Genomic DNA, 24,577 nt, shown 5'->3' on the forward strand with positions numbered 1-24,577 from the left:
CCCAGACCTCAGGTTTCTCACTGCTGGTGGGACAGGCAGGCTGGTGGTCCCACTGGTGCATGGGAGGCACCAGGGCAGAGCTACCCCAAGGACATCAACACCCCAGCTGAGCAAAGGACATCCCTGAGGCTGACCCAGAAATGAGCCTCCTCCAGCAGCTTGTGTCCTCTCTGGGACACGCAGATGACATCCCAGAAGTCAGGCCAAAGGGACTGAGCTGCGTGGGGAGAGCAGGTGAGGGCAGGCAGGCACGAGGACCACGTTGCATCCATGTGTGCAGAGCTGGTGCGCCCCCGAGCCCCAAAGGCTGCGTTTTCCAAGGTGTCGGGGGGCTTTTTAATCAGAGAGAGCCACCAAACGATAACCCCAAAGCCCAGAGACTGACTGCAGTGGACGTGTGGCAGCAGCATTCAAACCCTGCCTCTCCTCGGACCGCTTCAGAAAGAGCAGCGCAAGCAGGCACGAAGCACGTCCAGCCTACAAATGCCTCCGCCAAAAATATTTGATGGAGACATATGCTCACCTCACACACATGCACAAAGCAGACAAATCTGATGAAGGGATTTGTTAGCAGAGACGCTGCAAAACGTGCTCCTGCTGCTGCCTCCTCTGATTTTGTTCTGAAGATGAATTTTTTTTTCATTTTCCTTTTTTTTTTTTTTTTTCTTTTTTCTTTTCCCCCAAGTGCGTTTCTGCTGGCTGCTTTACATCTCGCTCCGCGTTCTGGAGGAGCTGACTCAGCAGTTCAGCACCCAGCCTCTGCTCGGAGGAATTTGCACTGGTTTTGTTTATTATTTTGAGCACAGCCAGTTCTTCTTTGCGATTAATTGGCAGGCAGGAAATGTTTCTTGGCCTTTTTCGACGGCTGGTCCATTTCTGGGACCCTGCTGTAGAGGAGGAGAAGCTCGTAGGAAACTTGTGCTTGAGTGATTAGCAAACAGAATATTATTTCAGACCAAATGCATCTCTTGATAGTCGAGGTGTCAAATACTTTGAGTAATGAGCATGTTTTAAATATAGTTTATAACTTTCTTCTCATGCATATACCGCCTACTGTAGCTGCACTGTGGAATACACATGCAGTGGGGCTGGGTGTGTAAATGATGGAGCTGTGTAATTACACCTACGGAGGAAGAGATTTGTCTGTGTTTATTTCTATACATTTGTGTATTTAAAGAAAGGGTATTGCACAGATGGAACCTCTCTTAGGTCACGTTTTCCTAACAATTCGAGTTTAATTACGCTGTGGCAATTTTGGCTTTATTTTATCTAGTTTTATTTTAGCTACCTCTAATAGCTGCCAGTTTTCCAGGCAGAAAGTTCATGGCACAGACAAGCACGCCATAAACCGGGTGGAGTGAATAAACCCGTCTCCGGTCACGGTGGTCTTAAGGGTGCAAGGAGCAGGAAAACAGTCCTGTCACTGCTGTTAGGATCATAGGAATTAATGGCAGTTGGGTAATGAAAGATCCAGCCCTGATGTTTGTATCGAAGAGGCTTTGATGCGGGGTTACAACCCTGGTAAGTGCAGGACCCTTTTTATAAGGCGTGAGCCCCCCGTTATTCCTGAACACCACCTAAACCGGCTCTGCCAGCGCCTTTAGCTTTGATTTGTAAGATCCTATCATCTCTTCCCCTCCTCATTATTGTTGTGTTTTGGTGTGATGTGTCCACGGAGATTTCCCCGAGCTTATTGCCTGGGTCTGGGATGCAGCAGAGGGAAAATCAATCCGCACTTACCCCGCTCCTCATGCCATAAAAACCCAGCTCTGATTGCTTGTGGAGACAGGAGACGGGCCTTGGATGGACTTAATATCACCAAAGTCTTACCCTAAACTTGAGAGTGAGACCATTGCTTCCCTTTTATTTATTTAGACTCTTGTTTGAAGAAAACTTGATGGGCCTCAGAGGGCCGGAGCTGAGCGGCTGCGGAGAAGGAGCGAAAGCAAAGCACTGGCGATCTGCTTGGCGTAGGGAAATTTGGGAAATTCAGGAAATTTCAGGAAAAGACTTCGAAAATACCTCCAGGGATCGAGCCTGTGCATGGGGAGAGGGATGAGCTGGTGGAGGAGGTGACGGCTGTGCCAAGGATTAGCTGGAGAGGGAAGGTAATCCCAAACCAACGGGTGGGCTTGCCTGAACCCAGGGGATGGAGAACCCTTCTCAAGCGAGCGATTAATCTGCCGAGGTGTCAATATTTTCACAGCAGAGCTGTTTGTTTTGGACGGGTGTAAGAGCTGTGTTTGTTTTAACTACGTGGGTAACATCCTGGAGCGAACAGCACCAGGGACTTCTGCCCACGCTGGGAGAGAGGTGCTCTGCAGATCGTGGTGCTGAAGTACTGCATCTTTTTTGGGAAAGTGTTGGTGGGAGGAGGGGAATGGAAATTTCTTTCTCACCTGCTTCCATCGAGCTTTCTGCACCGCTGCTCACACCTCAGTTATCTCCACTACATTTTTTTTATTTCTTTTTTCTCCCCTTCGAACTCCTCCCCACCAACTGTGCCAGCTCCCGAGGAAATAAAGCCTGGCCTGACACATTTCTGTCTGCGGCTCTCCTCCTGCATGGCTGGGCTTCTCTCACCTACCTGCTGGGCAGAGCAGGTGTGGGAACAGCTTCGCTCGCTGCTCTGCTTTCTGTGTTTGTGCAGCGTGACCCCACGCCAAGCCCTCCGGGGTGGCACGTTGGGGCAAGCCAAGGGAGCTCCTTCCCCTGGAGGCAGGGAGATGGGGCAGGAGGAGGGGAACAACACCCTTCACACGGTGTTTCAGGGGATGCTGCCTGAATTTGCTGCTTGGATGATGTTTCCAGCAGCTGGGCACTTGAGGGTAGGTGTTTCTGCAGGTCAGATGCAGGACGGAGCTGGGGAAACTCAGCTTGTGCTGCCCCACGACCAAGCTCTTGGCCATGCTTGGTCTTTCTTTGTCTCATCACCCTTAGGACAACAACAGCATCTTCCTGACTGTCTCACATATGGCTGCTCTTATTTCATCTTCGTACAAATCATACCTTAACACGCAGCCTTAAGAGACTTTTTCCATCCGAAGAACCTCCCAGACCTGTCCTGGATGCTCCCGGGGCCTTTGTGATACCAAGCAGAGGAGAAGCAATGCAGCAGGGGCTCCTGATGATCCCGCTGGGGAAGCCCTTGGGTGCCAGCCCTCCCTCTCTTCACATCCCATTGTTTGAAAGCCGGCTGCAAGCAGCGAGCGAGCCGCCGTGGCTGGCAGCGCTGTGCAAACGCCCTGTGCTCGCACTGCTGTTTTACATTGATAATTCATCCCGAGATCAGCGTTTAGAATTAATTCAATTAAAGGGGCCTCATCACTCATTTATGAGGAAGGGAAGGCTCATAAATAGCTGTAGGAGGGGAACGTCTCTGCGCGCGCCGTGCTAGGGAAGGAATTCATTTCTAGCTGGGTACGGGGCCCGTGGTGTCTGCTGGCTGGTGGTGGGGACCTGGACATCCCTTGGGATGCTAAGGACATTAGATTGGGGTGCTGGTTTATTGACAGTCCAGACACTGAGCTCTGCTTTTACCTCTAGATGTGGTGTTTCTGGATCAAACCCAAGCCGTACTGTTAGGGCAGGGCTGTGCAGGGGTCCTTCATGGGTGTGCACATGCATCCATCCCCAAAATCACCAGCTCAGCCCCTCTCCTCACTCGTGTATACACGTGGGTGACAGCCCCAATACTTCTCTGCCTTTTCAGCTAGCTATGTGATCCAAGAGGTGCTGTTCTGTGGCTTACAGGACCGTATTTTGCTCCTCCTGAATTTTAGCGCTCTGTCACTGTCCCAGCTGGCTTTGTGAAGGTATCGTGAGTTGCTGTTTAGCTGGAATGGACAGCATGGGACACACATCGGGTGAAGGAAGGGATCTGGTCACACTCTGCACTCAAAGCCCTACATCACAGCGACCATCAAAGGAAGACCTCTTTGCTCTTTCTTTTTCTACCTTGAGTCTTTACAATCGCAGCTGTTCCCACCATCAAAGGGAGCTTTTCCACCTGGGGGTTTGGACTCATACCACTTGACAGCTCTTGAGCTTTCTAAACACATAGCAAGGATTTTCGGCTCACGATCCTTCTCCTGGGGTGAGCTGGCTAGGTCTGGAACTGCTTTATTTTTGTGTTTGGGTCAGATTAAATTGTCTGGGCCTTGGGAAACTTGCCTGGCTGTGCTAGGGTGAGCCTTGAACCCCAGTGCCCTCGAGATCGGGGTAAACGTGCTTGGGAAATCAAAGTCCACCAAATGTCAACAGATGGCTCATATTACCCCGTGGGAAAAGCTGCCCAGGAAAAGGATTTCTGGATGATTCTGCCTCAAATGCCTTTCACCCTCCTTTTGCAATGGGTTTACCTTTCACCTTTCAAGGGTGTGAAGCACCTTGCTGAGCCCAGGTCAGGGTGGCAGCTGCAGGCATCCCAAATTTCCTAAAACTGCCTCGCCAGGGAGCTGTTCCTGGTCTCGGTCCTTTTCCTTCCTTATATCTGGGTAGAAACATATTTTGACAGGCCAGTGATGCAGAAAATAACTTGCTGCTCTCCAACTGTTGCATCCCTTGACCCCAATTAGAATGTGGTGCATGTAGAAGTGTCAGCCTCTGGCTTCCTCTCCGCTCCCCATCCCCCTGACCAAAATTCCCATTACAAAGATGACACCTGAGTACTTCACCGAGAAGGGGGGGGGGGGGGGCTGGAAATCAGCAGTGACCAGAGAACCAGGGTGGATATGCAGTCCCGCTCATCTGGTGTTTTTCTGGCCTTCCTTTCGGGAGAACGTGCAGGAGAATTCCAACCTGTAGGAGTATTTCCCCTTGACCAGTTATATGGGGTTGGCTTATGTCTTGCAACACGGAGCTGTATGCCCCTTGCAGATCTCCAGTTTGGTCTTAGAGCATTTCTTTTCAACAGTTGGAAGCTGAAGCTGTGAGGGAGCCCATGGGCTGTGAGTGAAGCAGTGTGTGGAATGCTCTTATGGGGCTCAGGTCAGGACCCATTATATAGGGTTGCTTTACGCCTTGCAACACAAAGCTATACGTACCTTACAGATCTCCAGTTTGGTCTTGGAACATTTCTTTTCAACAATTAGAAGCTGAAGCTGTGAGGGAGCCCACGGGCTGTGAGTGAAGCAATGTCTGGGATGCTGTTCTGGGATTCAGGTCAGGACCCATAATATAGGATTGGCTTATGCCTTGCAACACGAAGCTGTATGACCCTTGCAGATTTCCAGTTTGGTCTTAGAGCATTTCTTTTCAACAATTAATAAGCTGAAGCTGTGCAGGATGAGTGAGGGAGCCCATAGGCTGTGAACGAAGCAGTGCATGGGATGCTGTTATGGGGTTCAGGTCCATCCAAGGCTGCGTTCCTCCATTCCCCCACATTGCTGCCTTTTGCACAGAGGACGCATCGGTAGCTCCCCTCTCTGGGGATGCCTGGTCTTCTGTTAGCTAATAAGCATGGTGTGACAGCTCGTGGCATCTCCCAGGACAAGAGAGCAGAAAATGGGACTAGCCTTGTGCCTGAGACGGATCCAGATCTGCCTCCCCCTGCTTTGGATGTCGAGCTGTCGGTGCGGCGTGTCGGGTGAGTTTCAAATCACTGCTCCGTGTGCTCCCTGATGCTTGTATCAGGTTATCTGTGTGTGACTCGGTGTGTGACTCGGTGGGATGGGAGCACAGGGCTCCAGACAGTGACTCATTCAGTCTTTTCCCACCGCTGCTGTAATTCAAGTGGAAAGCTCAGAAGATGGTAAAACCTTCGGGCACGTTAAACATGCCAAGCCTTTAAGTGCATGTGAATGAACCCAGAGCTCATTTTGAACTTCGCAAAACAGGGTAGGCTTGCTGTGATCTTATTGCCTCTGCCTGTTGTGGAGTATCATTCTCCTTGGAAGTGACTGTGCAGTGGTGCTGTTCTCCGCACGCATTTCTAAGTCCCTAATATCGAGGGGGCAGTTGCACAGAGATCAGTGAGAAAGGCATCAGGACTCCTCCTCAATAAAACCCCACATCCAGCATTTAATTAGCACGAGGAAGGGTGTTGGAGGCATTCAGCAGGGTGCTTCTCTCTTCCTTTGTTGCCCTGGGACTCTGTGACTTGATTTATTTTGTTAGGGTTAACTCAGGACAAGTGCAGGGAAAGGGAGCTGGGCATACAGAGTGCAACCCTTCATAAATGTGCCACCCCTTGATGGGGGGTGTCCCTCCTCATTGAAGGGGCCGAAGCTGGAATGTCCTCTTTCCTTCAGATGACAAAACTCTCTGCAAAGGTCATTGCATGCAGCACTGCAGTGACTTTTCTTGGTCCTGACGAAGCTGAGTTTCTAATAAGTTTGGTCATCCTGACTTTCTGTGCAGGGTAGGGCACCAGGACGGTCCTTCATCCAAGTCTTGGCATTGGCTGTCCTGCTCAAGAACTTGCTGGGAGTCGAGGGTGGTTTCAGAAGTCCTCTAGTGCCGTGGGAGAGGAGATCCCCTGGGAAACTCAGCGAAGAAAATCCATCTATCACCAGAAAGCTGTTACATCACATACTCTGTTGGGACGAGTGGCAGCTAAAGATCTGCTTAATAATTTGTGCCACAGGGGAGTAAAAAAATAACGTGGTAGGACAGAGTAGAGCCCTCTGAGCCGATCGGTCACCTCCTTCGTTTTCTTCTGCGCTCTACATTGGGAGGCTATGGCCAGCTGAAGAAGGATGCTGGTGTGAAGAAGGTTCAGCCACATCCCCAAACTTTATTTTTTTTTTCCTTTTGAGTCTTCCCCAGAGATGGTAACCTGAAACAGAGAGAGGAAAGCTGTTCTTGCAAACAGAGCTGTCAACAATACAGTGCCTCTGCTTGCTGTTCTGAAGGGCTTGGATCAGGGTGAAAAATTGTAGCAGTGTTTATTTTAGAGGACATAAGCTTTAAGCTGAATATATATATATATATTTTTGGCTGATAGTAATCAGGGATTTTTTCCCCCTTAAATAAGAAAATAACCGCCCAATCTTCAGGTTCGTTTTAACATGAAAAATGTTGGTTGCTTGACAGTTGTTTGAAAAAAAAGATTTCTGGATGAAAAACTAAAGAATGACTCAAAAGTTGATTAAGAAGGAGGGGAGATACAAAGTCAAAGTTTTCTAGCTGGAAAGAGTGATTTATTATACAGCTATCTTTGCAAATGACAAAATAACTAATTAGATACAATTCATCATCAGAACTTGAAGCTGCCACTGGAATAAGTTAGAAGATTTTTATGAACAATTCCTAGTCTCAAATCCTGATCTAAATGTAGCATAGCGTGTATGGAGAGTTAGTCAAATGCACCAAGACACTGGGAAGGGCTTAATAAGATTCTGAAATTCTGCCCCCCATAGAGTTTTTTTCTAATGAAGGATTTGAAAAGGGCATTTTAGAATGATGTTTTATACGGTAGCAGTCTTTTCCCATAAAACATCAGCTATAATAATTATTTTTATGCAGATCCCGAGGCACAGAGAGATTAAATGACTTTCTCAAGGTCAGACAGCATGTCAGAGGCAGAACCACTGAATGAAAGAGAGTCCTGATTCGGGGGCCGTGGCTTCCACAAGTGCTCCTCACGTCTTTCGTCACCGAAGCTAGATGCACCCAGTCTTCAAGGTCCTGATGTCCCAGCATCTATTGTTTCTCCATGAGGGATGCAGCCCTGGGAGAAGGTGACGTGCTCCCAACCATGTCTGGTTGATCCTTGAGATGAGCGTGAAGCTAGTGATGAGTACATTTTCCTTGCTGAGTCAGCTCCCTGGGGACAGTTGCGATGAACACTTTCTAATTGGCTGTGTTGCCAGTTGGTGTGTTGGGAGAAAGTTGTGCAAAGGGGTCAGGTGGAGGCATTCCTGCATGGCTTTCCCCTGATAAAGGCTCAGGCTTAATTTTAAATGCCCACTGGATGATACGCATTGGCTTCCCGGGGTGACAGGGGATAACTCGGAAATTAGTTAGCCTTGTAGCCTTAAGCATTCCAGCATTTCCACCAGTAAAAACTTGTGTAATGGTGAACTTTGCATTTCTGCTGCTTCTGGCCAGTCCTGGGGTAGGGATTTGCATTCTAGTGATTTTGCAAATCTTTCTGACCAGCCTTGTTTGGCCTCACCATGTCCCAGGGGACTGATGAACTGAAGCAGTTGCACGCTTGTTAGGTGAAGTCGGGTAAGTTGACTGCATTCCTCTCTGGGCTTTGTTTGTGCCTTCTGATATCCCTCCCTGAATTATTAGCTATGGAAAAGAATTATTGCTAAGAGGTTGTAGCTTGTTTAGTCTCCTGGTCATTGCAGGTTTGCTTCCAAACATGTTTTGTTCCATTTTAAGTGGCTCAAAGGCTGGGCCTCCCAACAATTCCCCTGGGCCTCTCTCCTGCAGTCTGATAGATCTCTCTGTCAGGAAGTTATTCCTCATACTCAGGCTACTTCTTATCAGTCTGTCACTTTTTCAACTCATTGGGCTAATAGTTTTCCCATTACAAGAGCTGTCTCTCCATGTCCTTTCGCCCCCGTCTCCCCAGGGAAACCTCTTTCTTCTTGCAGTAAAAGACGGTCAGGCTGTGTGACTTTACAGGTCTTTCTCTCCGCTCCTACTGTAACTTCTTGGAGTCCGAGGGATTCTAGATCTGACCTATGATGAAACCTGGCAGAGGGTAGAAGAAAATAGATTTGATAGAATAAGAGATGAAGACACTGGTGTTCATAAATCCCACAGGTTTGGACATTCCCATAAATTTCAGAATTGTATCTGAGGGGGGGTGAAACGGGGTCTTTTCTGTCCTGGATGCACACGGCTTCTGGAGGCAGAGGGAACAGCTGGGTTGTTCTGGTGCTGGGAAGTCATTTCTCAGATTTGCTTTCTAAGGATGAGACGGAAAAGAGGGAGCAGGAAAAACAAAGAACAGCACAAAACGAGCAAGATCATTTCTGATGCTCGTCTGAAGGAGCAAGAAAAGGCTCCCCAGTTGAAGGAGAAAGTCCAAGGCAGGGACACCACTGAAATCTGAACACACTGTCTGCTCAAGGCTCATAAAAGCAGCTGTCCTCCCGTCTAGGCTGCAGATGTGCACAGATGATGTGTGGAATTCTGCCCCACGTGCATCAACATTTGGCATCGTCATCGCTGTCCTGCATTCCCAGTCTCCTCTCTGGAGAGCACCTCCCCAGCCAAGCAGCTGGGCTGGAGAGGAGAACATGGGGCTCACTGCTGATTAAGCAATAATGAAATTAATAGGCACTTAACGTTCTTATATTAACAACAACGTCAGCGTGTCAGTATGTATTTACAATACAACTTACACAAATGCCATTTTGGTACAGGGAGCACTTCATATTTGCAATTCTCTGCCACAGCAATAAAATCAATCAGCCGCTCCAAACAGAAACACACCCAGGAGGTAGCAGCGTCAATGGCACCGGGCCAGGCTTTCTGAGATCCATACGGGAGGCAGATGGGCAGAGAGGGGCTCGCATTCCTGCACTGAGATGCTCTCGGTCTCTGCACAAGACCACCATGTATCCAGCTGAGTGAAGGCTTGGTTACCCAGACAGCAATGGAAGGGCTTTTGGAAAGGGGATGACTAGTCATCTCCTCTGCAGTTTGGAGCAAGCACCAAATCAGTGTGCTTCCCAGGGCTTGGCACAGTTTGGTTTAAAATATCTGAAATCACGTCACTTTGCCTTGAAGAGTCTTCTTCCTGCACTGAAAGATGATTCTTTGTGCTTCATGCCTAACATCCTAAATCCTGGGCATCCAAAGGCCCTTTTCCCATCAGCAGCACTGGTACCAAGTGCAGCTACCTCTAATGTTTTAAAGTCTTGGAAGAGTAACTGGATTTGATCTTGGCATCCCTAATTGGGCATTTGCAAGGAGAATCAATCTTGGACATTATGGCCCAAGTTCATAGGAGTGTGAAGGCACCTAACTACTTAAGAAGCCCAAATCCCATTAATTTAAGGCAGCTTTAATGCTCTGAAAGGTTCTGAGAACCTTACAGCAGGACACAGCTCCCACTGAAGGCAGTGCAAAAAATCCTGCGAATTTCCCTGAGAGCTGTACAGATCCTGAATGGGCTTTCTATCCTGTGTTTTTTCTAATGAGAAGATAGCTGGACTTTCGAAAGTGCCATATTGATCCCTCCTGGGTCTGCACACCCTGCTATGCAACAGTGTGGGGAAGTTATTTACTGCTGCTCACCCCCTGTTTTCGTCCACAAGATGCTAAACCTCGCTGTGCAGGCCAGGTATATCAGGATCCATGAGCATTTGTCAAAGTGTGTAAGACCCATTAATATGGGTCTCTGTGTCAGTAAATAATATGACAGCATTTGGAAGCATTTTGTAGTGGTTTCAGATATAACAGCAACCACGGCAAAATCACATTTGTCTATTAAAAAGACAAAAACACACAGGGAAATGAAAGAATCCCAGCACTTGAAGGATTAAATAGTGCATTGACTGCCTACAGCATCAAGGGCCCTTTGAAGGTCTGGATGCGATAGAAATACATGTGCTCATCTGACACACAGCAGGCATTGAAGTCAATAGAATTACATGAGGGATAGATTTGAATTTGGCCCCTTGCTCCCGACTTTTGCTGTCACGTTACGATTTCAAGGAAAATCATACATTAGAAAGCATATATGGAGCAGGGAAATGCAAGCCTTGTGTAAACTAATACAGGTGTCGGAGCTCCTGCAAGCTCTCGAGTCCTAGCAGAAGAACTGATGAGCAGGAGTGGTTGCAGGGAGAAATCTTAAAGGGTTCAAATCAACCAGAAGTGTCAGTCAAGTAGCCCGACAGTGCCGGGAAATCAATGCCGAATTCTCAAAGAAGAGCATGCAGGGAAAATGATGCCATTTGTTTGCAATTCTAATACAATGAATCAACAGATCGCTTGCAAAATGCTCCTAATGAAAATGCGCATAATAGATGTGCAGAACCAAGAGGGAGAGAGACAAGGTATCTGTAGTAGTGAGGAGAGGGATCCGGATTTAGGCTTTGCTGTAGAAATGTAAAAGTGGTCAGGTGTAGCCAGGATGGGTCTGACATGCATGGAGCCCTGGGATAGCCTGGAAGTGAAATATATGTAAATTTCTGCCAGGGAAGTAGAGGTTTTAATAAAGAAGCAGTTGTTATTATGGATGGGTCAACTGTTTTGTGAAAATAGCAAGCATGGGGGCATAGTATTAAGACTGAATAGATTAAAAATGAGAAAAAAAAATCTGAAAAACTGAGGAAGGTCTCCTAATACATAGCCCCAGCATCATTCTTCTCTATTCTTTTCCTGATGAAAATCCAGATTTTTACAATGTTCTTTTCTATTTATTTTTAAATTATTTTTATTTTTCATTTTTGAGGGTGGAGAAGGAATCCTTTCCATGGAAAGTGGACTGGACTCAATTGTTCATTGTGCTTTCCAAAGCAAGAACTACCGAGTTTCTCAAGGAACTAGCAGACATCAGGTTCAAACCAGCAATTTGTCCTGGGGAAAAAAAATGGGGAAAAAAAGCCATCTCTCCCTTCACAAAAAAAAAATAAAAAAAAAATAGTTGACTGATAAAACTTTCTGCTGTGGGATATTTTCTGGGTTCAGAAAACCAACCAGACAAATTTGTAGCAAAGATATCAATGGGGGTCCATTAACTGTGAAGTTTCCACGTTTGGCGTGGGACATCCATGAGCCTAAAACTCTTGGAAGGAGTGTTCTGGGCACATGTTGCTGTATGCTTGCCCTGTTTCTCTGCTCCCCTTGCCATTGCCAGAGACAGCTGTTTGCTAGCTGGATCTTTGGACCCAGTAAGGCTGTTCTTACTGCTTTAAAATCCAGGGTGCTGCTCTCCCTCCTCAGTAAAGGTTTTTTAAGTAGACAGCTTGCAACTTCTGCTCAGATGCAATGGGACTCCCCATGCAGTATGACTCTGTCATCTCTGTCAGGTTCAGGATGTATCAGAGCATGCTCTGAGCAATGAGAAAGGGGATGCTACATTTCTGAAAAGTTGATCACTTTTTTAAAGGGTTATTTTTTAAATAAAGTTTAGATCTGTGCCAAAGCTGATGGAAGTCACAGGGTTATCAACTCCTCAGAGAGCTTTGTTTAAGAACTGGACAAGGCTGAATCTTATTTTTCCAGTCCCAAAAGGTGGATGGGGGCAGCTTGTATCAGGCTACTGGCTGGAAAGGAGACAAACTGTAACCTCTGGGTGAAGAAGGCAGAACAGCAGGCTTTATTTATTTCCACTAATACCAAGGAGAAGCAAAATCTAGGTCCTCCTCCAAGTCAGAACAAAGCATTTAGGGCACCACAGGAGAACAGGTGATGTAGAATGACCTGTTGGGAATCTGAATAACATTTATGAGCTGGGGGAACCCAAGGATTACTCATGATTTGTGTTCTTTTTGGGAAAAATGCTGTGGAGGAGGAATGAGCTGGTTCTGAGCACCAAGGCAGTTGGTGATCTGCCTTCTTCTCCTGGTGTCCCAACCATCTAGGCCATGATGGATGTTGCTCATAAATTGATGAAAATTAATATACACACTCAGGGAAGGATTCAGGGAAGTTACTCCTGTGAATGGAAAGTCACTTAGATCTGCAGTTTCTTTCAAAGCAAGTTTCATGGATGTCAGGATTTCTCCAAACACTTCCATGCCTGGCACAGAAAAGAGGAAGAATATCAGTGCCCATTGCACTAAGCAACTTTTTACCAAGACTCCCAATAGATTTTCCAGGCAAAGACCAACATGCAGGGAAGAATTTGGTGTTTAGGAGGTATGTGAGCACTGGGAATCTCTGCAATTTATCTTAAACTCTGCTCCCCTGGAAAGCCCCATTGAAGGAGAGCAGAAAATTGGGCTCCTGACTGCACTTTTCTCCTTGGAAAGGTGCCTAGATGAGTAGGGCTAATTTGTGTCAGGGTAGGTTTCTGCTATTTACATATATACACACAGAAGTATATATATATATAATTTTTGTTGTTGACTTTTCTTTCTTTCTTTCCTTTTTTTTTTTCTTTTCTTCCAAAACAACTGCCCTTTCCCTCTTTCTTTCTCTCGTTATTTGTATCTTTCCCCTTCTGTCTCCTTTTCCCATGGCTTTCAGCCTCTTCCATTTTCTCTTTTCCCCGTTGCTCCCATAAACACACAAAGAAAAGTGTATATCTAGTCGAGATGTATTAGGTTCTAGAGGACAACAGGGACACACTCTGTGAAAAAGAACATGTGTAGAAAAAAATCAGGGAGAAAAAAACTCAGGAAAACAAACTCTTGCATAGCAGGGGAATTCCAATCTCCCCTTTAGCTAGACATTTCAGCTGCACGAGCTGTCCTGGGGAATTGTCTCTGCTTCCAATCACTGGAACCAAAAAGCTTGTGGAACAAGCTCTGATTTCAGGCAAAAGTAAGCTGCACTTCCCATAAAACACATCTTTTCTAATCTATGCTGGAAGCTGTGCTATTCCAGGTGCTCAGTGATCCTCATCATTCACTTCCCCATTTTCCAGCAGTGTGTGTTGTAAAGCAAGTTTTGAAAGAATTTTATACTCTGGTCATCAGGTTGGAAATCAGTCTTAGATGATTAATTTTCATGGTGAAATTTTGATGTGGTCCACGGGGAAGGTGTGGTTCCCTCTTTTTAAATGCTTCATAAGGCTTTGGGTTGGATAAGATATCATGGGAATAGTCCAGGCTGTTATTTTAGTGGAGTGGGGATGAATGGCTCCCTTCTGCAAGGTGCAGTCCCAGCTCTGCCAAAGCATCTTCTAAGGCCCACTATCTTAGTTTTGGCTCTCACTACATTCAATCTTATTTTTTGGTCTCTTTTTTTTAAGGAGAGTACTTTGCAGTCTCTTAGCATCCCTAGGGGCAGGAAGGTTGCTGCTGCCTGCTGGGGAAATGGAAATGGGAACTACCCTCTGGCAGGGATGGGCTGCTCCCTCTGGGTCTTCCCTTCTTTTCTCCATGCTTCCTTGCATCATCCCTGGGATCAGAAAGGAGACCTGCTGTCCCAGAGAGCAAGAGGACAGCGGGGTGAAGCAAGTAGCTAAGGGAGGGCTGCCTGAAAGGAGAACGGGAAGGCAGGAATTTGCTGATGGCTGTGCATTGGCTCTGTCGCTCACGTTTTGGAGAGCACCAGCACAATAGATGGGCCGAAACTGGGTTCATTGCTGACTCTTTTGAAGATAAAAAAGCCCTTGACTGTTTCGTGATTTTATACGAAGGGTAAATGCTACACTAGGCTATTTGACAGCAAGACCTGGGCATTGTTATCACCTCTTGTCCTCCTTCCACTTCAAATTTCCATTTTTATTTAAAGCTATTTTCTCTCCTCCCAGTAGATGAAAAACCTGGAGTTATCTCCAAGGTTATCACCGACTGTCTCTTTTCAAGGTCTGTAACACAAGTAATTGGGGAAAGTCAAGTATCAGGGAGTGTGAGAGGGAAGCTCAGCGAACGGCCTTGGATCTAAGTGGGAGGAGAGTAGCGAAGCCTCCAACAGCCATGGGATGGAGCTCTGCCATGTAGAAGTTTACGTGCAGGACCAAAATAAACAAGGCTGCCTCTCTGATATCCCTCTTTTCTTGCTTCTTCAGAAAAAAAAAGCAAGAACTTATCAGCCACAGGAGATGGGGACAGGCTGTGGTTAATACTCAAGATGTGAGGAGGCCACAAAGAGAAGGAAGAGCTGTAGATGCCTTCCATCTTATGGGCACTTGGTGGAAATTCATTCCTGATCTCCCTGCTTGAATCTAGGCTCACAGGAGCAAAGGCTGGCCCATCACAAGACAACTGCGAGCCTCCAGCTCCTTCCCATCTAGGTTACAAGGCAGGTAAATGATCTCTTTCAAGCAGTCCCCTTTATTCGTAAGGATTGAAACTTCCTTTTGAAACATCAGATCCGAGGACAGAATTACGGGTGGCGTGCACAGGAGAAATCAGCCTTTCTGCCGCAGCTGAATGGCTCAGAAGGGAAGAGAAATGGCTCCCAAGAGCAGTGCAACTTTTGTGGAGGTTTGATAAAAACCGTCCCTGCTTCTTGTTGGTTTTCGTTCTCTTTCAATGCTATTTAGCTGCATCGGTAATAAAGGGAAAGGATTTCCACAAGCTGTTGCTAGCTCGGGTTCTGCTGGGATGGCTTTGTGCCCTGCATGCCATTTCCCCCTCTCTTGCCTTCAAGCTGTAGTTTTTTTGTTGGCTTTATATTTTTTTTAAGGCTTCTTTTCTTCTCCAGAGATAAATGCGATGACTTTTTCATGAGCACGGAAAAGCCAATAACTCAGGAGTACTTCCAAGGCGCAGCTCTTATTTGAAAGTCCTTTGCACAAACAAGGGACAGTTAATAACTGTCCGTGGGGGAGATACTCGATTGATTCCATGCAGAAGCATTGAAGGGAGTTGTGGAGGGTTTTTTTGTTTGTTTGTTTGTTTTTTTTTGTTTTTAAAGCAAAAATATATAAGGGAGAAGGGGGTAGAAGAAGGGAGAATTACTTACTGCATTCTTCCAGAGCTGTTATCATATTAAACTAGTCTTCCACAGGGGTAAGCATTTTCTGATTCAGTTGCTGATGCCTTCTCTTTAAGTCAAATTATTATCTTCTGCCGTAGTATAAATTATATCAGACTATATCAGGCAGTTTTAGGCTGGTTTGCCCAAAAATAAAGGCCTGGGTTTCTCAGGGGGCAATTTTCTTTCTTTCCAGAGTTGGCGGTGGTGTGTTATAATGCAGGTTTCCTTAGGGGTCAAGCTTATGTGGTTTCCTGGGCCCAAATATATGATATCCCACTACTAGGATCCAAGGCAGCTTTTCTGTGGTGATATTCATGCTTATTTACTTATTTATCCTGTGTTAAAATGAAAGTGGCTCTTGCTTAATGGTAAAAAAATCATACTGGGATCCCACTGCTGTTTGGTAGTGGAGGATTTATTCCTGTCGGGTATAGAAAAGATCACCAGTCACTAACAACACGCTGGTCATTTGTGTGCTTTAATATGCATTTTCAGAAATCCTTCCCTTTTTGCTCATTTCAGTTATTTTTCGTTTGCATGGGATAGGAAACAACCCCAAGTAGAGGGTTTATAGAAGAGAACACCGACTGATGCCGTCTACTTCTGTAGGGCTTTTGGCATGGTCCCTCTAGAGTGGATTCATGGACTTGGAGAAAATTCCTCTGCCCATTTGAAAATGTGGGTTTTTAGGAGGAGAAAGGTTGGCCCTAAAACCAACCTGACATTTCTTCAGGGATCCAGGTCTCCTCCTTCCCAATATGGGTCTGGCTAGGAGGGTGTCTTGTTGCTAGCCTGGTTTTGTGTCTTATTTTTATGTTTCCCAGTCGTGGCAATGCGTGTATCTGTGAAAAGTCCCTTGGTTCTGCCACAGCACTGACCAGTGGGATGGGGGCAGAGGTTCTGATATCAGCATACAGCTTTCAGCCCCTGAGCACAGACCTGAGCAAAGCCAATAAATCAAATAACTTGGGGTGGTGGGGAGCTTCCAGTTCGCAGGAACTGTATCTTTTAAAACATCATTTATGCCTGTGTTTTTCCTCCTGTATTTTTCAGCCTTTTATCAGTAGTCTCTCACCCTCTAAATAGCAATGTCTTACCTGGGATGGAATGACACCTGAAGTCAAAGACAAGCGCATAGCCTTGTCCTGTTGGAGATAACGTTTTATTCAGCCCTATTACGCCACTGAATGAATGGGGGAATGAATTGTGGGGCTATAGGACACATAATATTTCCTCTACTTTGACTGAGCACCTGAGCCTTCATTTCTCAGCAGCCAACAAAAGCTGAGCAGGAGCTGCAGCCCCCACCTTGGGGCCAGCAGACTTCCAGGAAGGAGCTGAGGGATGCTTCATCTTCCTGAGCTGGGGGTGTCATCTAGGTGGCAAACTGGACCAGCTTTGAGGACTTCAGGGCCTTATTTGTGTACCTGCTACCACATTGCTCTGAAACCTCGGTGAAATCACTTGATCTGGTGTTTCGGTTCATCTTGTTAGAGAATAAAACATCTTGTTATGTTCAGGTGCACATCACAAGCGAAGGACAGTTGACTTCTCCAGGACGGAAATGAAACCTTTACTAAAGGCATGGATTTCTAACACTGCCTACCAAAACTTCAGGAATTTTAATTTAATTTTTTTTTTCATGAATGTCCTAGTCTAACCTTGCAGGTGCAATCTAAAGGGCAAACCCCTTGTCCGTATGCTTTGCAACACTAGAATGGTTATGCATGAAAGTTAATCCCCGGCTGGTAAACAGCATGGCCTAGAGGGTAATGCATTGGGTGCTGGGTGGGTTGGGGGCTGGAGGGTGGGGAGAGCTATTCAATTGCTTGCATTGTGCTTGACACTGTATAAAAGAATCGCAGCACTTCCATTTGTGTGTGTGTTTTCTCCCCGTTCCCAGAAATGCCTGCTTAGGTGGAGGTTTTCTCAGCCAGGGACCGCATCCAGCAGCGTGCAGTGCATGGCACAATGGGCCCCCGCTCTTGGTTATGACCTCTAAACGTTGCCATAATAATAATAATAGTCTGTGGCTTTTGGCACATCACCTATTAATCACAGCAGCTGTCAGGCAAAGCATTAAATGGGAACAGCTCCCTGCAAGAAAAAACAAATACAACAACACCCTGTGGCTCATGGAGCATGAATTTACACTCCGGAGGGTGCCAGGGAAGGAAGGAAGGGCTAAGCTGTGACATTTTGCTCAAATTTGTTAACCTTGGCTTGTGTTCAACCGCACAGCGCTCAGCCCAGGCGGCGTTGAGAAGGGGGTGTCCTGGTTCCAGTTAGGACAGAGTTAAGTAGCTCATAGTAGCTGGTAGGGTGCTATGTTTTGGATTAGGATGAGAAGAGCGCTGATAACATGCTGATGTTTTAATTGTTGCAGAGCAGTGTTTACACCAGGCCAAGGACTTTTCGGCTTCTTGCTCTGTCCTGCCAGCGAGCAGGCTGGGGGTGCAGCAGGAGCTGGGAGGGGACAGACCCAGGACAGCTGACCCAAACTGGCCAAAGGGGTATTCCATACCATCTGACGTCATGCTAAACAATATATAGGGGTGGCTGGCCGGGGTGGGGGGGCCGGCTGCTCGGGAATAGGCTGGGCATCGGTCAGCGGGTGGTGAGCAATTGCATTGTGCATCACTTGTTTTCTTACACATTATTATTGTTAATACTATTACCATTATCACTATTATTATTATTATTGTTATTATTATTTTCCTGTCTTAATAAACCGTCTTTATCTCAACTCACAGGCTTCACTTTCCCGTTTCTCTCCCCCCATCCCAGAGAGGGAGGGGGGAGGGTGAGCGAACGGCTGTGTGGTGTTTAGCTGCCAGCCGGGTTAAACCACAACAGGGGGTCTCCGGAGACAGCAGCTTTGTGAAATATTTACGGCGAGCAGAAGCTGAAGGGAAGGTGCACGGAGGCATCAGGGACAGGGTTTGCCAGTAGGGAAGTGGCATTCAGGAGTGGCTGGGGTGGTTAATATGCTGCTATATATATATATTTTAATGCCTGCAGTGGATTTTTCCTCCCCAAATACACCTGTGTGCTTTTGGAAGCTGTGCAGACCCCGAGCATCCCGGATGCCCTGGGGCAGGGAGCTTCGTGGCTGTGCAAAGAAGCAGCCTTGGTCATTTTGAACCCAGCACCCCCTGGGTGCTGATTTTTCCATTTCTCCACCAGGAACCTCACTGCAAGCCCATGAGATTTGTTCTGTGGTGCTCAGGCATGGCTGCCACCTGTTTATGGGGTTCATTGGGGACACTCTCCAGAGGCAGGGTGGGTAGATGTGTGCAAAATTCACTCTCAGGCACCGAGGCTTGCTCCCTGTTCATGCCTGCAAAATTTCCTGGTGCTAAACCGGCCCCATTAAAACATCTGCAGAAGGGAAACCCAAACAAAGCGAGGTTACTGTCAATTCGTGTTTATTTGAATTATTGGAGGAGCCCTAGTCACGGATCAAGGCTAAACCTGTACAAATAATTGATTTTAGGTTCGCTGGCTGAAAGCAGAAACACATTGAAAAAATCTTTGGGTTGCTGTAAGACATTCTCTGCCAGTTTTCTATTGAAATAAAAACATTAAAAAAGCATCAAAAGAATATGCTTCTTCAAAATAGGGTCCAGTGGTGTGTTTGAAACTTAATTTTTTTTGATTGTTTGATATTTTTAACTGCTGTTGCATTAAGAATAAATTTTAAAAATATCAACATCTATTTTGAAATTCTGCACAAAAACTTCTCAAACGTTTCCAAACCATGGAGAGGATTACTTGCTGTGCTGATTTTTAACAACTGTACAAAACAAAAAATTCCTGCCCAATTTTAATCCAGACAGCAACGTGGCAGATAGTGCGCAAGCAGCGATTGTGAGTATTTTTAGAGATTTGTGGCACTTTCTGCTCGAGGACTTTTTTTTGCAGAGCAGTTTCAGATCTGATGCCATGGGCACTGGGCACTTTTGGTGGCTGGGGTTGCACTATCCAAATTTGCAATGCAAAACCCCGGGGGAATGGAGCTGAACTCGAACTGGAAGCTGCCGCAAGCCCTCTAAACTAAACCTGCTGTGCTGGAGTTGAACCAGAACTGAATTTAAACATTTACTTTTCGGATTCCTTGGATATAGCAGCGTTAACCAACAACGTGAAAGCTGCCCTAAGGTATCGTCTTGCACTTTGACACCTTGCAGGCTCCGGGTAGGGAAGAACAAAGTGCACTTGAACTCATGCTTTTCAGGGCAGCTTTGCAAGCCACCAAGGGCTAAACTTGCCACCACAGCAGATCGAGGAGGATGGAAAACTGCTCGGATGAAGGTTTTTTGGAAAGGGAGGTGTTGATTTGATAGATGTGCACAGCCGGAGCGCTGCATTGCATCCTCTAGGGTACGTGTAGCTATCACAGCAGCTTGGCCCCAGCTCTCAACACCTACAGAGCCCCACGGTCACAATAATCGCCGTTTCCCAAAGCTGTCCCATCCCTCTGGGGACACACGTCCCTGTCCGTCCCAGCGTGGACACACGGGAAGGAATCGTGGACCCGGGCAGACTTTTATTGGCAAACGCTGCTGCTGATGGAAACAGACTTGAGCTACTGTAAGAATGCGAAGTTGCCATGGAAACAGCCTCTTGATGTGTCCAGGTTTCGAAACCATCTCTCCCTCCTCTCCCCCTCCTCGAGGCTTCTTTTCTTGCTCTTGTTTTGTCAGAGATTTGCTCTCATGGGGCAGCGTGTTGCAGAAGGACCCCCCCCGGGACCGGGAAGGCGTTGGGAAGAGCTGCTGGGCTCTGGGATGGCTGCTGAGGTGGGACATCTCCCTGGTGGCCCAGTGAGGGGACAGAGCCTGAACAGATCCACCCGGGGGGGTCATGGTGTTGGCAGAGTGCTGGATAGCAAAGGGAGCAGGGGAGGATGTCCCAGGGAAATCTTCCTCCCAGAGGCAAGGGGCTGGGATGCTCTCAGCACCTGGAGGGCCCTTCTCCTCCATGGGAGCCTGCGGGCTTGTACAGGGCAAGGTTCCCTCCCTGGGGTGCTCATCTCATCTAAAAACTCTGCCTCCACCACCTCGCTACCCTTGGGAAGAGTGGCGATGATGGGAGGCCATCTGCTGAACAATGGGAAATCAAGCGAGCTCCATCAGGAGTGCTTAGAGAGACGTAAGGGACCCCCTCCTCCCTCCGCCTAGCCTCCCTGCCTTGGGAGAGGGGCTTTCGTTTTGCTCAAGTGCATGGAAAAAAGGAAAAAAAAAAAAACCCTCCTGCATGGTAGTCTGTTCCCGTGCAGCTGTGCTGAAGAGCCACTGATGACTGGTGCAAAGCTTGGAGGAGCTTTTTCCGTACGGATCATTCAGCTCGCGTTTCCTACGTTGGCTTTTTGGATTTTTACTCCCCTCCTGGTTTGTTTTGTGCTTTCTTTTCAGCTACAGAGTCACGTTCAGAAACAGACTCCTCCCTGCCGGAGTGTTTCATTCACTTTTGCTTTCCTACCCTCTCTGGGAAGCCCCCTGGCTCTTTCCCAGAGCTAGCCCAAGTACTTCAAGTTCTGCATGGAATAACTCTCCCTGCAGTGATGTTCCCACGGCTGGCATGAGCCAAGGGGACACTAAACACAGCATGTCCATCCAGTCCTGTTCTAAAGATCTTGCAGTTACCATCTCCAAACCCATGGGACAAGCAGGGTTTTGTGTCGGGATAGAAATGTAGGGAAGCACACTGGCTGATGGTATTTCAAAGCCAAGTGTCTGGGCTGAGATGTTGTCTGGGTTTCCTCGGAAATCCAAGCTAACCATCTGAAAAATATGGGGACACTCACAACTTGACTCACCAAGCATCATCTCGTGTCCCAGTCCAGACCTCCTCAGCAGCTCTGATCCCCCTCCTGGCTTCATATTTATTGTTTTAACATCTGGGTTCCACATCTTCAAGAAACATAGTCCCACCTACTGTAGATACCCAAGCTAGTTGCCTAGCCACTGGGCTTCCCAGGCTTTTGCAGGCAACACAGAGCCATTGTTGCATCCAGAGGAGCTTTGTGTCTGTCTCCGATCTGAATAGTTTCCCAAAGGTGCCTTCTTCATCTCATTGCTTAGGATTAGTTTCCTAAGTTACCTTAATTTATGTGATGGGAATTCAGGTCTGAACACTCACTGTGTTGACTCTCGGAGTAAATTCGGAACTGTCTGTTCCTCTTATTGGTGCAATTCCCCAAGCTTGGGTTGCACTGTCTGGTTTATATTAAATGTTAGCACGGGTGTTTTTGTACAAGGATCTCTGAATGCTTCACCTGCCCATCAAGACCTGAGAGCAGGAGGCCATCACCCAGGCTGGAGGAGGAATCTCCAAGAAGCTGCTGCTCAAGCCCTTTTGCTCCTCTTCCGAGATGGTACGAACATCTCTACACCCATGCAGTGCATGTTATTTCACAGGCCAGATTCTTAAATTTCGAGCCCTCCTGCAAAGCTTGGACAGCTTCTTGCTTTCACTGCATCTTAAAAGGGAAGGGAGAAGCCCTCGAGTCCTCCTACGGGAACATCTCAACCAAAAGTGTCATGAAAGGGGGTTAATTTCCAAAGCTCTGAATTGCACCTAGATCAAGAAGGACGTGGTGATGGTGGATTTGCTGAGCTCAGGAGGTTCAGGAATGAAGGGAAGTTGACAGTTCACATCTGTGACACACTGAGTCAGGATGAGAGCATCCATAGTCAGAGCAAATATCAAAGGCATTTCCCAGATCTCGTGCTTTTGGGAGATTGTTAATTACTCCGCTGTTTGTTAAAGAGTCGCTTACAGCCAAAGAAGTGGATCCTTAAATCTGAAGATGCTTTTCTGCTCCCGGAAATAGCAGCTGAGTGGCAAATCAACCCTGGCAGTGAGCACAGAGCCTCTGTGAAGCCGGATCAAATATCGGGGCACGTCGCTGTCCCTGCCTCCAGCCACACCGCAGTGATGAGAGCGGAACTGCTTTGAAATCCTCCGAAGAAAAGCATTCAGGACGGTGCCCTCCTGGGTAAAGGTCTCCTTTCCTGGCATTATATTCCCCGGTAGCTCTAATGCAAGAGGTGGCAGGTGGTGAACCCATGGTGCAGGGAGGGTGAGGGAATCGGAGAGGTGGAATTAGGCAGGTGTTACACGGCAGCCATTCAGCGCTGGTTTTCCTCGCTTCCGAGCCACCTGGAGAAACCTGTGCTCTGGTGTCACAGCAGGTAATTTGGGAAAAGCAGCGCTGAAATAATAGGTGGTCTGGGCCACACAGGTGAAATACCCAAGGGGTGTTAGCTACAGATTCGTACAACCTGAATGCCAGCTCCTTGCAGCAAGGAGGTCTGGTGGTGGGACCAATTTTTGGTAGGGGAGCGCACACACTGTGGTCACGGATTTGTTCCAGCAGGCAGAGATGGTCTCGGCCTCTTTGCTTGCTTGCAGTTTCATGACATCTTCCTGCTGGCACACCAGAGCCTCGCTCAGCTGGGGACGGTTGCATGAGCCTCACTGGGGACCTCCCGAACAGATTAATTCCTTGAGCATCTTCCTTCTTGCCGCCGGTGAAGTCTGCTGCTCGGATGTGATCTGCGGAGACAGACAGGCAGGGCTGAGTCTGGAGCAGCCCCCAGACACATCAGGCGGGGCAGAAAGAAAGATATCCCCCTCTCCCCAGCCCGGGACAGCTATCGTTTTGGGGTAAAACCCTTTCTTGTGGACCTCCCTCCTGCTATCTCCCGATGACGATGGTAAGACCGACAAGTTAAGGCAGAGACAGAGCACGATTAAGTCCCCCTCCCTCCCTCGGGCAGAGCTCAGCCTGCGAAAATGCTTTGGATTCGGTGGCCTGTAATTATGTAATTCTTCCTCGTTATCTTTTCTAATTGTTCTCAGCGCTGTTTCCTAAAACTGATTGGAAACAATGGCAGACGGGGATGAAGTGGGAGGCAGACGCGAGCGTGGCAGGCTGCCAGTGTAGTACGATGCTTTCCAGAAAGAGAGGGAGACAGAGAGAGAAGGGAAGGAAGGGAAAAATATTAAAAAAAATAAATGAAAAAAATCACGGTGGAGACTTGGATGCCAGGACCCGAACCGAGGGGACACCTGAACCGCTGCCAGGCTGGGAGGTGCTGGCATAGGATGCTTCATTCAGGCTCATGCATATGTGATCTGTGTTACACTGGAGAAATAGAAAGCCTTCCCCCTCCGCCCCCAGCACACCTCTCCTCCCCAAGAGCTTTGCTGTTTTCCTCCTTTCCAGTACTCAGATGACGCAGGTCGAACCCTCGCGGGGAGTTTCGCCCATCGCCGAGAGACTCAGCGATCCTCTCCCCTCGGGACTGAGATGTTTTCTTCACTTGGAGGGGGAGAAACACGAAAATAAAAGGGAGAAGTTTGGCGTGCGGCATTTAGGGCTGATCGTGAGGGGCAGGAGGAGGGACCTGGCTGTGGGGAGACATTGCGGTGAGATTTCATCTTATGTTGACATCTAGTTTCAGGGAGCGACTGGCTGCAGCTCCCCAGAAGCCAGCTGTATTACACAGGCTCTCATTTGCCCTGCAAATGTCTGCTGCTCTTCATCCACAGCTCGCTCCCCATGTGGCTGAGGGATTTTTTTTTTTGTTGTTGCTGTTGAAATCACGTGCATCGCAGAGGTGGCTGGGGATCCAGAAGGGACCAGACCTCATAACCCCCTGCTCTTCTTTCTCTGACAGTCCCACATTGCAGGTGTAGGTGTGTAGGACTGCTGATATTATTATTTTTTGGCTAGAGAGGGCAAAAATAAGCCCTGATCTTCTAAGCATAAAGACTGAGCATCAGTTTGTCATGGCAGGAGGAGAGGACAGATGCTTGTAGGGTGGTGTGGCGTCCCATAGAGGCCCTCAAACAGCAGCATCGTGCCCCATACATTAGGGAGGGGTAGTTTGTGAGATGGGAGGCACACCTGCAAAAAGCAGCCCCCTTCACCCACGTGAGACCAGCTCTAGAAGGGGGCATCGGGTCGCCCCTGGCTGCTGATGGCCTCTTCCAGCTCCCCATGTCCTCACAGCACTCAGCAAGTTGCTGACGGAGCAGGGGGAGGAATTTATCGGAG

The 24,577-nt window shown here is 47.6% G+C and overlaps 1 protein-coding gene across 13 annotated transcripts in view; it reads left to right on the forward strand.

Annotated features, from left to right (window-relative positions):
* The window catches only part of PLXNA4 (plexin A4), a 423,229-nt gene that overhangs the window by 72,243 nt on the left and 326,409 nt on the right, over positions 1–24,577 (forward strand). The window contains exon 4 of one of the 13 annotated variants that reach the window (XM_083813602.1): positions 6–17,246. The exons of the other annotated variants lie outside the window; for them this stretch is intronic. Within the exon in view, the coding sequence (XP_083669728.1) occupies positions 6–110 (105 nt within the window). The 3' untranslated portion in view covers positions 111–17,246. Of the gene's footprint in view, positions 1–5; positions 17,247–24,577 lie in introns of those variants that run through there. 13 annotated transcript variants of the gene reach the window in all.

Source organism: Anser anser (assembly GCF_964211835.1).
Source record: "Anser anser genome assembly, chromosome: 1".
NCBI lineage: Eukaryota > Metazoa > Chordata > Aves > Anseriformes > Anatidae > Anser > Anser anser.